Source organism: Convolutriloba macropyga, chromosome 4, assembly GCF_964194025.1.
Source record: "Convolutriloba macropyga chromosome 4, txConMacr16.3, whole genome shotgun sequence".
Lineage (NCBI taxonomy): Eukaryota > Metazoa > Xenacoelomorpha > Acoela > Convolutidae > Convolutriloba > Convolutriloba macropyga.
Window position 1 is genome coordinate 31,849,314 of NC_134471.1, and position 13,858 is coordinate 31,863,171.

General features: G+C 36.2%; 2 protein-coding genes across 2 annotated transcripts in view; one reads left to right on the forward strand and one right to left on the reverse strand.

Moving 5' to 3' along the window:
• Window positions 1-13,858, forward strand: part of LOC142337622 (fizzy-related protein homolog) — a 270,950-nt gene that overhangs the window by 244,521 nt on the left and 12,571 nt on the right. Inside the window, 5 exon segments of the mRNA XM_075386989.1 lie at window positions 3,308-3,412; window positions 3,414-3,463; window positions 4,351-4,534; window positions 8,528-8,593; window positions 8,768-9,055. Of these exon segments, the coding sequence (XP_075243104.1) occupies window positions 3,308-3,412; window positions 3,414-3,463; window positions 4,351-4,534; window positions 8,528-8,593; window positions 8,768-9,055 (693 nt within the window).
• Window positions 1-13,858, reverse strand: part of LOC142337623 (ubiquitin-conjugating enzyme E2-17 kDa-like) — a 461,614-nt gene that overhangs the window by 76,123 nt on the left and 371,633 nt on the right. The window lies entirely within an intron of this gene.

Consider the following 13,858-nt stretch of genomic DNA (forward strand, 5'->3'; position numbering starts at 1 on the left):
TAATAGATTCAGTACCTACTAATATTGACGACCTGCCAAAATACGAAACTAGCACTGAAGCCAATCTCGATTTATTGTAGAAAGTTAAAACCGAATTCATTTCCAACAAAATATCATCAACAGTTTCTCTTGATGAAATTGCGAAAACAATTACCATTGAAATGACTCATTCAGACCAGCACTAATTGGCGATCGAATGCTATGTACCAATCAAGCTTTCTCAATCACTTACCATTATTGTCTTTATCCGAAATTTAGCCTTACATGGCTTCGTTTATTTATACCATAAAGTAGCCTTTGTACCACGAATGGTGACAAACTTTGAAGTTAAATGGAACGAATGTACCGCTCAATCCAGTAGTTTCCATGCCACAACGCCTGAAAGCAGATGTAGTGGCAAACCTCACGAACCAGCTAAAGAAACCTCCAACAGTCATATCACCAGAAAGCATGGGAACCCTCAAACGACAACACAGGAGAAACTCAACGCCAGCGATCTCCACATTGTCACTCAACACAATTGAACGCTTTGACACGGAAGCCGAACTGAAACACGGAGATTTAGCCCGAGACGAAAGTAAGTTCTTGACAGTCTGAAATAGTTCGACAAGTATTTTTTAAAGCACACTTTAAACAATAAGTCTTATTTCACCAGTGCTTTACACATTCAAAACCAGTGCTTTACACCATCGATTTAACCGTTAAATCCAACTTTTTCGCGTTCAAGTTTACAGCCTTCATTCAGTGAAATAAACCCTGTCATTTTCAGTGCTAATTCCAACCTATTCTCTCGCTTTTTATTTTACTTTGTCTTCTTCTTCTCCAGAATTAGCTAATCTTAACCTCACTCATGTTCCCTAACAGCCTTAAATCTTGTCTTAACTTGTTTCATCTTAACCTCTATTTTAATTTGTCTTAACTTAAACCTTATTTCCTTTAAACCTTTTAATTGTCTTTAACTTTAAAGCTTTCGTTCCAACATCTTTTCTAAGAAAACACAAATTGGGTGGCTCCAACAAAAACTTGTTTATATCTTTATAACTGTGCAGATTATATTTGTTTTATTGAAAAATTGTAAAACCCAGTTCTTTCTAAGATTTTAATGGAAATTTATAAAGTCCGGTAGTGTCACGCCCCTATTTCGTGCCTCATAGTTACGTGATGTTTTTAAATATCCATATAAAGTGCTAAAATTTAGTTCATAATCAGATAGATCTCGAGGCCATATGTAGCCAGTTTTCCCATCTAGGCTTGTAACACCCGAATTTTTTGTTTACTAAAAACAACCGCAGATTGACAGTTTACAGATAAACATGTTAATTACCTAAAAGCGCCATTAATTTGCTTTTTAATTTCCCTGACGATGAATTTGCATATTTGGTAAATAGATAAATCGTGTACATGGTGAAGTAATTATTCTGATAAACTAGGTGTTAACATGGAAATTCTGTATGTATTTAACAAACATCAAGAGACGTACAAAAGCCGGAAATTGCCCATTTTGAAGATCAGTAAATATTTGCGATGGACCAATACTACTTGAGGTGCAACTCAGCGGAACCCACGATCACCAGAACACCGGAGGACGAACCTGACAATCAGTTGATTACAATCTCTTGTAACTTCACTTAAACTTGTAAAACTTCTTATTGATTATTATTGATAAATCTCGTTAAAATAATTGAAGATTGAACTGGAAAATCTTTTTATGTTATTACTTGCTTCCATACAGCTAAATAAATACGAGAAAGGCTGCTAAAATACAAGGCAACTATTGAATATATCAGGCATTCGAACCGCTCAATAAAATTCTATTACTAGCTAACTTTATTCATTTTATATCCGCTAAAAATGACACTATGAACCATCCATAATAAGTCCTTATACAATAGCGATAACTCAAGTTAATTATACCAAGAATTAACCTCAATAATACCAGGAGGAACTCTTTAAAAGTTAGTGCCTAACATGTTTTGTTCTGGTTTTGACATTTTAATAGTGTTTGGCGATAAAGCAACTTTTCGAAAACATTTTTCGTCATCATCTTGATGTGGCAAGGAGCTAGGCCAATAGATCGAAAAGGCAGTAGATCTCAAACAAAAGTTGGGAAAGGTTGAAATTGTAATTATTAAATTTCGAAAGTCTAATCAGATTTAAGTTTTAGTTTTTGATTGAGCGTATAACGTTCGGTTGTGATAATTGTTCGGTGGTAATACTTATCCTCCCCCCCCCTTATCCTCCCTCCCCCCTCTCATTACTTTCGTAATCCCGCGCGCAATTCGCCCGACGTTTGTCGGTTTTTAGTTATAAAAGGTTGTATGTCTCTCAAAACTAGGATGTGTGACTCATATTTCTATTTCTGTAAAATTTTTGAGAAAAGTGATACTTCTTTGAAACCGTGATACTTCCTTGACATCGTGAAGCTCAATTTAATTTTCTACGGCTGTTATCCTTTTTGACTTTATTGATGAGGCTAAACTAATCATGTGATCATAATGTTTCTGTTAATATTTGTTTTTTTTGTTGTTGTTATTTGTTTTGGTTTTTAATTGCTCGCAAACGAAGTTTGTAGCAATTATATTAGTCCTGTCGGTCTTTTTTTATGCGATTTTTTGCTTGACCAATTTTTCGTCTGACGCTTTTGACTTTTCGTCCTCAAAAACGGGATAAACAGGTAGCGCCCAGCGGGCATTATGTGCTCTTAGAGCCGTTCAAGTCTGTTTCAGCTCAAACTGTCTTGGAGACTTATACTTATACTTATGGTGTGAGGGGCGGTTCTTAGAGGTTGACACCCCCCCTTTCCCCCTTTGTTGACCCCCCACCCCCACTCTTGGCTCCACCCCCCCCCCGTGGCTAGCTACTGACCAAGCCAACCGCTCGCCGGTCGTTTGAGAGCAATTCGCCCGTCGTTAGTCGGTTATGTTTAATATTTGTCTTCGTGTTTGATGTATGTTTTTATCTAGAACTGAAAGACGTATGTTCTCAAAAGATTTTTTCGACTTGCATGTTCAAAAAATTTTCATATAGCTATATCTGTCTTGGTCAATCGTGCTAGTGCTAGTTGCAATTTGCTATATCTACAGACACGGTACGCAGATGTCAAAGGGACTAATCACTTTGTAAGCTGCATTAATTGAACACCGAGAGCAAAACATTCTCCCTAATTTTTGCTTTAATTTCTCCCAAATGCTAGTGATCGAATATAGCGTCATAGAACCATACCTCGTATTTTCAATTCTTCGTTCCTGTATTATAGCGCACCATTTCCTCTAACTCTGCAAAATTTTTGACCAGAATGAGGTTTTAGGACCTTCCACAAAGTGAGAAGCGAGCACTTGTGCCAGTGAAACCAAACCAGAATCAAAACCTGTTGCAATACAATACTACCGCTCGGGTGCCAGGTAGTGAAAATTTTAGACCCAACTGCGCCTGATTACAGTCTGTCTCCAATCAACAAAGCAAGGTAGGAGATGTATATGCCTTAGCATTCTAAGGGGCATTGATAGGCTTGGTTTGTTGACAAAGTTATTATAGCTGCGAAGCTGTAAGCTGAGCGTAGCTATATTGCGGTGCTCTTGGTTTTTTTTTGTTTCGTCGTCTGACGCTTCATTTTCGTTTTACATTTGTTCTAGAACATTCTGTCTCGTCACTGCTTAAATGACTTTTTCGCGCTTGATTTCACGCTTTCTGCGTGACCTAAATTGCGGTTATTCAGAAACAGAATCTGTTCCTAAAACAAAGTTGATTGTAAGAAAACAGATTGTATGGTCCGACAGCCGAATGTTCAAGGCGACTGGCTGTTAATCCGGAGATCGCCGGTTCGAGACGCGACAGGGAAAATTTTTTTGCACCCAAAAACAACCTCCTTTGAAATAAACTTGTAAGTTTTATAGGCGGCGGCGATAACTATTATCAACTCACTTCTGTATCTTTTTCCATCTGTATTTTACGGCACGCAAGTCTATTTCGCAGCTATTCCGGCAATCTGCCGGCTATGTTTAAGCACTTAATTTCCCACGTAATTTTTTGTAATTTTGATGCAATTGAATTTATCCTTGCAGGATTTTGTGATCATTCCAAAATTTGACAGAAGTTGTGTCTTTTGACGGAGCTGCTGGGATTTCTTAATTTTTGTCACAAAAGAGTTTTTCGCTGGAATTTGTTTAGCTGTGGCGACAAATTTATTTATGCCAAAGCACGAAAAATAAAATCCCGGGTATGAAAATAAGGCTCTAAATGAAAAATAAATTGAATAGAACGAAGTGATTCCGCCATTGTGTGAAAAGGAGGTGGAAAATACTCTATTTTAATAGTGGTGAGCAGAAAATGAAGCCAAGTACTTGTTTACAGTCAGACGCTGTTAATGTCACCCCGGAAAGCGGTGAGGAAAATCTGCAAGCAGCCATTCAAAGTGTTGGACGCCCCTCAGTTGCAGGACGACTTCTACCTAAACCTAGTTGATTGGTCCTCCCAGAACTTCCTGGCAGTGGGATTAGGATCCTGTACTTACCTGTGGGATGCAACGTCATCCAATGTGAGTCAGAATGAACAATTCTCGAACGTTCGCAGAATAGATAAAAGTGTGCTCCTTCGCATTGCAGGCCCCAGCTTAGAGGAGATAAGATCTTAAGACCCCCAGCTAACCGTAATGTCGTCGCTATGCTTTTAAAGAGGAAGACCCAAAATCTATAAGTTCGCCATCATTATATGAAGCGATTTGTTGGACCAATGGTGTCCGGGACATTCTTTGTTGAATTTGAGCAGTTTAAAAGGAACATTATCATTCTGTTTGCACTATCAATAGTCATCTAAATCTCTTCAGCTGATGAAATTTGAGGCCGCAGGTCCCTTTAAATTATTTATTTCGAAATGAACATTTCGGAATTTGTAGATATGAACGCATGATTTGGTTGTTATAGCTGGGAAACTCTAAGCTGAGCGGAGCTATATTGCGGTGCGCTTTGTTTGTTTTCACACATTTTTCGTGACTTTGAACTTTCAAAACGGGATAAACAGGTAACGCCCAGTGGGCACTAAGTTTCATTAGAGGCCCAAAGCGAAGCCTGCTTTAGTAGTCCTTCAAGTGCTTAGCGTGGTGCAGCTGCTGGGAATGCCTCAATTCAAGGTTAAAAGGTCCTTTTTAGGAGTTTTCGAGCCCAACATGGCGCAGTTCTCGTTTTTTTTGTCAATTTTCAAGTTTTTTGTTTGATTTCTCTCCAAGTGACATTTGTCAAAGTTGATAAAGGCCTTTTGCAAGATATGATTTCTTTTTATGGCCATTTCATCAGCTATATGTTTTGGTAATGCAAACATAATCACAAAAATAAAACTAATTTTTGCAGTTTTCTTAAAAAAATTGTTGTCGTTTTTTTTAGTTCTACCCGTATGAGGGGACAAAAAAAACGTCCTCGAGGGTTCGTTAATAAGTTACTGCGTAGTTTTTAATGGCAAGGGAATGTTTTTCAACTTTTTAATGTCACGAATTTGCGCAACTTTTTCTTTAAAATCTTGCAACTTTTTTCAAGTCTTTTTAAATTTTATTGTTAATAGCCGCCCTCATCTTCTCAGCCGGCTATTATAGCGCTCCTATTTTTTTTTACTTCGTCGAACTTTTTTTCGGTCTACCCATTTTGTCGCTTTTTCGACATTTTGCGTGAAATCTTTTGACTTCTCTAGGCTAGTTTCACTCTGTCATTCTGCTCAAAGTCCTTTTAAACAGCAGCTGCTCAGCAAAGCAATTCAAAATGAAGAGAGACAGTATTAAAAAAATCAAAGTCAGAAATAGAAACGGGATAAAACCATAAAGCCCATTTTTAGATGCCCGGTACTTGAACTTTGTTCTCATAATTTTCAGTTACTATCTATAATGCTTATTGGTATTGATACTGGACTCTGTAGCCTCTCACTGAGAGAGAGGAGTTTGTTCAATTACGAAATGACATCAAAATCGCACTTAAAATGTTTTTGTACAGAAATCAATTTTTGTTGATATTTTCTTTTCTTTCAATCCTAATAGAATTATGGGAATCAACGGCGACTATTTTCCGGCAATCTGCCGGGTATGTTTTTTTTGACTTTTTCCAGCTAAGGGGGCCGGAAAATCTTCTTCAAAGTAAAGGCCCCTAATGAAAATGCTTCTGCGCAATGAATTTTAACAAGCTTTATTAGTTTATCGCAGAATGTTTTTTACATAGCTTTTTGAGCGGCGTCAATAACTTGTTCAACTTATATCTGCAGGTTTCTATCTCGATTATACGGCACGCAAGTCTATTCATTCGCAGGTATTTCGGCAATCTGCAGGCTTTGTTTCTGCATTATATTGTAAACTCAAATAATAGTGAATTTTTGAGTGTTACCATTGGAATAAAATTTGGGCTGACCGATAATTTTTGTTTGACCGCATGAAATAATTGGCATTTATTTCTCTCAGCCATACGGCTCACTAGTGTCTATGTGTTTGATTCAGTGAAACTGTAAAAGAGGAATAATTTAATGGTGTTTGGTGTGAGGGGCGGTTCTTAGAGTTTGAGCTCGCCACTTACGATTAGAGCCCGCCCCTCACTTATCCTCATACTCCCTCATTCCTTTCGTAATCCAATGTGAGTCGGAATGAACAACTCTTGAACGTTTGCAGAATAGATAAAAGTGTGCTCCTTCGCCGTGCAGGCCCCAGCTTAGAGGCGATAAGATTTTAAGACCCCCAGCTAACAGTAATGTCGTGACTATGCTTTCGAAGAGGAAGACCCAAAATCTATAAGTTCGCCATCCTTGTATGAAGCGATTTGTTGGACCAATGGTGTCCGGGACATTCTTTGTTGAATTTGAGCAGTTCAAAAGGAACATTATCATTCTGTTTGCACTATCAATAGTCATCTAAATCTCTTCAGCTGATGAAATTTGAGGCCGCAGGTCCCTTTAAATTATTGATTTCGAAATGAACATTTGGGAATTTGTAGATATGAACGCATGATTTGGTTGTTATAGCTGGGAAGCTGTAAGCTGAGCGGAGCTATATTGCGGTGCGCTTTGTTTTTACAACCCAAGAATTGGAGTGCTTTGGTGCTCTGTTTTTTAAAGATGTTTTCACACATTTTTCGTGACTTTGAACTTTCAAAACGGGATAAACAGGTAAGCCCAGTGGGCCCTAAGTTTCATTAGAGGCTCAAAGAGAAGCCTGCTTTAGTGTTCCTTCAAGTACTTAGAGTGATGCAGCTGCGGGGAATGCCTCAGTTCAAGGTTAAAAGGTCCTTTTTAGTTTTCATGGCGCAGTTCTCGTTTTTTTTGTCAATTTTCAAGTTTTTTTTTTATTACTCTCCAATTGGCATTTGTCAAAGTTGTTAAATGCCTTTTGCAAGATATGATTACTTTTTATGGACATTTCATCAGCTCTATGTTTTGGTAATGCAAACATAATCACAAAAATAATACTAATTTCTGCAATTTTTGCAGTTTTTTGAAAATTGTTGTCGTTTTTTTGTTCTACCCGTATGAGGGGACAGAAAATGTCCTCGAGGGTTCGATAATAAGTTACTGCGTAGTTTTTAATGGCAAGGGAATGTTTTCAACTTTTTAATGTCAGGAATTTGAGCAACTTTTTCTTTAAAATCTTGCTACTTTTTTCAGGTCTTTTAAAATTTTATTATTAATAGGTGCCCTCATCTTCTCAGTCGGCTATTATAGTGCTCGTATTTCTTTGCACATCGTCAAACCTTTTTTCACTCACCCATTTTGCCGCTTTTTTGACATTTCGCGTGAATTCTTTTTGAATTCTCTAGGCTAGTTTCACTCTTCTGTCATTCTGCTCAAAGTCCTTTTAAACAGCAGCTGCTCAGCAAAGTAATTCAAAATGAAGAGAGTCAGTATAAAAAAATCTAAGTCAGAAATTAGAAGGTGATTATACCGATAAAGCCCAATTTTAGATGCCCGGTACTTGAACTTTGTTCTCATAAGTTTTATTTACTATCTATAATGCTTATTGGTATGGATACTGGACCCTGTAGCCTCTCACTGAGAGAGAGGAGTATGTTCAATTACGAAATGACATCAAAATTAATCGCACTTAAAAATGTTTTTGTACAAAAATCAATTTTTGTTGATATTTTCTTTTCTTTCAATCCCAATAGAGTTATGGGAATCAACGGCGACTATTTTCTGTCAATCTGCCGGGTATGTTTTTTTGAGTTTTTTCCAGCTTAGGGGGCCAGAAAATCTTTTCAAAGTAAAGGCCCCTAATGAAAATGCTTATGCGCAATGAATTTTAACAAGCTTTATTAGTTTATTGCTGAATGTTTTTTTACATAGCTTTTTGAGCGGCGTCAATAACTTGTTCAACTTATATCTGTATGTTTCTTTCTCGATTATACGGCACGCAAGTCTATTCGTTCGCAGCTATTTCGGCAATCTGCAGGCTTTGTTTCTGCATTATATTATAAACTCAAATATAGTGAATTTTTGAGTGTTACCATTGGAAAATTTGGGCTGACCGAGAATTTTTTTTTGACCGCATGAAATAATTGGTGTTTTTCAGGTGACAAAGCTGTGTGACTTAGCCTCCGAGGAAGATGCTGTAACGTCTGTCAGTTGGGCGGATCGGGTTAGTTTCTTAGCGGATCTTTTGTAACGGCTAATATGGTAGGCAAAACTGAAAATGTGCAAACACTTCTTCTGTCCTGTAATATTATCCATATATGAATAGGAAATTAAATCTAATACACACGTAATGTTCGATTCTAGCTATTAGCTTGTAACAGTTTTTTTATTGTTGAAGGGAACCCGGATTGCGATTGGAACCAGACGTGCTCTTGTTCAAATTTGGGATGTGTCAACTCAGAAGCGCATCTGTGAGCTCTCTGGCCATGCGGCCAGAGTAGCATCTTTGGCATGGAACGGAGACCTCATTTCGAGTGGATCGCGAGACAGAAGTATTCTGCAAAGAGATACTCGATCACCCAGAGTAGTGGCTGATAGGAAACTGAATGGACACAAGCAGGAAGTGTGTGGTTTGAAGTGGTCTCCTGATAAACAGCTTCTGGCATCCGGTGGAAACGATAACAAGGTTAGCTTAACGTCCAAGAAAAAGTTGTACAGATAGGTGGTGAATGATGTAGTACGGGCTAATTTAAAAAAATCACTTCATCTAAAAACGGTAATTTAACAGGTATTGTACATCAAATGAAGAGAAACGAATTTCAGGCCAAGAAACTGTTCCTTTTGCCACTTGGTACCTTTTGCAAAATGCGTTTAAACATTTCTTTGATATACTTTGTTAATAGCCGCCGTCAGCCTCTCAACGACTATTATTTAGGCGCTCTTCTTTTTTTACAATCCACAGGATTTAGATTGTATTGGTGTGCTGTCTTTTACGCTTTTTTGGCTTTCACGCCAGTGAGAAGTCAAATTAGAGTGGTGATTTTAGGCACGCTGCAGTACTAAAGGGAGCGAAAATTAGAGTAGGTTTAAGGCGTGATTTCTTTCAAACCACTTGAAGTGGAGTCAGAAATTGGTGTTTGGACAAATTTTCGGTTTTTTTTTCACGTGCGTCAATTTGACTTCTGTTTTCAGAGGTTATTTTCCTTGAGTGCTTTTAGTATGATACATGTGTTCTAACTGCGCCTAGTTGAAATTGCTAGTATTCATCAAGGGGCAGCTGAAACTTTTTTTGACCTGAACACTTTTTTATCAAAAAACATTAAAGGATATTTGATTTTGCCCCCATTCAAAAATTATTTCTGTTGTCTTATCATTTCTGTAGTATCATCAATGACAGGCCTGATTGGATGATGATGAGGCGCAAAAGAACTTAATTATTGATCCGAGCTAATAGCTTATTAGTTCTCATGACTTTGACACTACGTTTTCTCAAAACTTGAGTTATTTTTTGAGTTTTTGCTGTACATTCGTAATTTTTGTTTTCTTATCGTTTATTCTCATAACAGGCCTCATAGGTTGCTAATAGGGATTTTTAGTCGAATTAGTTGTTTTTGTTAGAAACTGATGTCTTCTATGACTTGTCATCAATTGTTTTCAAGAAATATTATAGAGTTTTTTAGTTTTGCAGTTTTTGTTAACTTGATCATCTTATATCTTTGTCTCATTATTGACCGTTTTCATTGGTTTTTTTGTTCTTGTGGTAAAATTGCTTAATTTCAATGCTGTCAAACTATCTGTTCTCATTTGACATCTAAAACGGATTTTTTGTCAGGTCAAAGCTAAATCAATTCATTGGATTGTAATTCAGGACTTGTCCTATGTCTTTTTAATTCGCTTTACCTTTGATCACGTTTTTCGCTTTTCCTAAGTCACGATTTTCAATCTTAGTTTCTGACTTACTTCACTCACTGTTTCAACTGAATGGATTTCAAATTCTTTCCTGTATTGAATTAGATAATGTAGTGATTACAGTCGGAGTCAAAAGATCATCAAAAGAAACGGGATAAACCGATAAAGCGAGTTCTGTAAGTCTTAGTGCATTAGGTTATCAAAGTTTCTCAGATGCATTGCTAGCTCATATTTGTATTAACCTTTATAGCTTTCTGTTTATAAGCTGAATTAAGTTTAGTTTTAGAATACAACTGAATATGCAGATTTTGTGCTTGAATTTGGAACATTTTTTGACATTTGGAAAAAAGTTCTGTCAATTTCTTTCAGTCGGTTGTTTCTAGTTGCTTCATTTGTTAGGTTGTATTCTGCTTTGCAGATTATATCTTCAGCTATGTTAGGCTGTTAAATCAATTTTGTCCCAGAAGCTTCGATGTTTACATATGGGTATTAGGAAAAATTGCCAATGCTTTAAGAAACTGCAAAATATATATCCCACTGTTTTGTTAATACATAAATTTGTATTGTAAGAAATCCTGCTACGGCTCGCCAACGTAAGATGGAGCGGCAAAGAATGCCAATAAAATTGGGCTGATTTTTTTGCATAGGCTGTTTTCCATTTGCTTTCCTCGTTTTTCTTTTCATGTACCGTTTCTGTTGTTTTTATAGCTGCGAAGCTGTAAGCTGAGCGTAGCTATATTGCTGTGCTCTTGGTTTTTTTTTGTTTCGTCGTCTGACGCTCTTTCGTTTTAATTTGTTCACACAGCAAAGCTGAAAAACTCAAATTTTCTGAATGACTTCTTCCTCTCACTAACGGCATTTGCGCGCGTGACGTCATTTCTCACTCGCTTTAGCGAAAGTTTTTAGGTTATTTGCGTGATTAGATTTTGATCATACGCGACTTACCTCACTCAATAAAATGACTTTTGCACTTTAAAACTTAAGTTTAATTTGAATTTGTTTAAGGTCAAAGAAATTCATATGTGCAGTAAAGGTCCCTAATAAGAGGCTTCTCTGGAATGAATTTTAGCAAGCTTTATTAATTTATCGCTGAATGTTTTCTAGCCTTGTTTTTTGAGCGGTGTCGATTTTTTTTTCAATTTAGATCTGTATCTGTTTCTATCTCTATTATTTGGCACGCAGGTCTATTCTTTCGCAGCTATTCCGGCAATCTGCCGGCTATGTTTAAATATCAAAAGGTAGTCATTTATTGAATGAAGTTTCTTGGTATTGCAAGTTGTTTTGCCAATAGATGTTTCGAAGCCGCAATTTGCAAAGAGTTTTTCAGTTTTTTTCCTTATACCAATTTTGCCTTTTCTCATGTTGTTTTTAATATTTTTAGATGATTAGTAAAACTAAATATAAGGCTCTTTTTGTATTAATTGGTTGGCAGGGCGCCTAGCGAATGTCTACTTCAGTCCGGTTCCCGAGTCTTCCGGTTATGTTTTTATTCAGTTTTTGGAGTAAATTTTGAAGCAGGGAATGCAATGTGTTAAAAAAGTTTGGAGTGGTGTATGTGGAACAAAATTTGAGAGTGGAGCAAAATAGTGAAGAAATGGGCGGCTATTTTTAGGCAATTCGCTGAGTTAATTTTTGAGTTTTTGTTGGACATTCATATTTTTTGTTGTCTCGTCGTTTTTTTCTCCTTAATGAGAGGCCTTATAGGTTGCTAATAGGGGTGTTTGGTCGGAAGAATTTTTTTTTCGAAACTGATGCCTTCTATGACTTTGACATCAATCGTGTTTAAGAAATATTATAGATTTTTTTAGTTTTGCGACTTTTTGTTATTTTTATTATCTTATATCTTTGTCTCATTATTGAACGTTTTCATTGGTTTCTAAAAAGTTTTTTATTTTGTTTGAAATCTTTTGAATCCATAGCTATTGCTTTTTTTGACTTAAACGCTGCCCGTTTTTAAAAAACTATAAAGGAATTTTTTAAGGTTAAGGTCATGGATTAGTTTTTAAGGATTTATTATTAAGGAATTTTTCAAGTATGTATTGAACTTATTGCTGTCTTTTAATGACAGATTTATCGGGTTGACGATAAGAAACAAGGGAATTTAATTAGTGGCAAGAGTTCTTTGAAGTCGTTTTTTGATTTTGACCATGTCTTTAAAAATTGGATCTGATTTTTTTGTCTTGTTTTTTTGGCAGATCAAAACTAAATCAGTTCATTGGATTGTAATTCAGGACGTCCTTTGTTTTTTTTATTAATTCGCTTTACCTTTTGATCACGTTTTTTGTTTTTCACGTCCCGATTTGCGCTCTTGGCTTCCGACTTACTTCACTTACTCTTTCAACTGAATGGATTTTAAATTCTTTCACGTATTGAATTTGGTAATGTAGTGAATATGGTCAGAAAAAAAGATCAAAATCAAAAGAAACGGGATAAACCGATAAAGTGAGGTCTGTAAGTGCATTAGGTTTTCAAAGTTCATCAGATGCATCGCTGGCTCATATTAGTATTAAGCTTAATGGCTTTCTGTTTATAAGCTGATTTAAGTATAGTTATAGAGTGTAACTGAATATGCAGATTTTGTGTTTCAATTTCGAACACTTTGACATTTGGAAAAAAGTTCTGTCAATTTCTTTCAGTCCGTTGTTTCTAGTTGCTTATTTGATAGGTTTTATTCTGCTTTGCAGATTATATCTTCAGCTTTGTTAGGCTGCTAAATCAATTTTGTCCCAGAAGCTTCGATGTTTACATATGGGTATTAGGAAAAATTGCCAATGCTTTAAGAAACTGCAAAATATTTATCCCACTGTTTTGTTAATACATGAATTTGTATTGTAAGAAATCCTGCTCGCCAACGTAAGATGGAGCGGCAAAAGATGCCAATGAAATAGGGCTGGCCATTTTCTAATAGGTTCTTCTCCATTTGCTTTCCTCGGTTTTCTTTTCATGTGCCGTTTCTGTTTTTAAATATCAGAAGTTAGTTATTTTTTGAATGAAGTTTCTTGGTATTGCAAGTTGTTTCGCCAAGAGATGTTTCAAAGCCGCAACTTGCAAAGAATCTATATCAGTTTGAAGCAGGGAATGCAACGTATTAAAGAATTGGGAGTGCTCTATGTGGAATAAAATTATAGAGTGGAGCAAACTAGTGGAGAAATGGGCGGCTATTTTTAGGCAATTAGCTGAGTTAATTTTTGCGTTTTTGTTGTACATTCGTATTTTTTGTTGTCTTATCGTGTATTCTCATTAATAGCAGGCCTCATAGGTTGCCAATAAGGTGTTCTAGTCGAAATAGTTGTTTTTGTTCAAAACTGATGTCTTCTATGACTTCGGCATCAAAAGAAATTTTATGGATTTTTTTAGTTTTGCGAGTTATAGTCAATTTTGTTAACTTATATCTTTGTCTCTTTATTGACTGTTTTCATTGGTTTCTAATAAAATTTTATTTTTGTTTAAAATATTTTCAATTCCTAGCTATTGTTTTCTTTGACTTATACTCTGACCGTTTTTAAAAGTACTATTAAGGAATTTTTTAAGGATAAGGTTAAGGATTAGTTTTTAAGGGTTTATTATTAAGGAGTTTTGC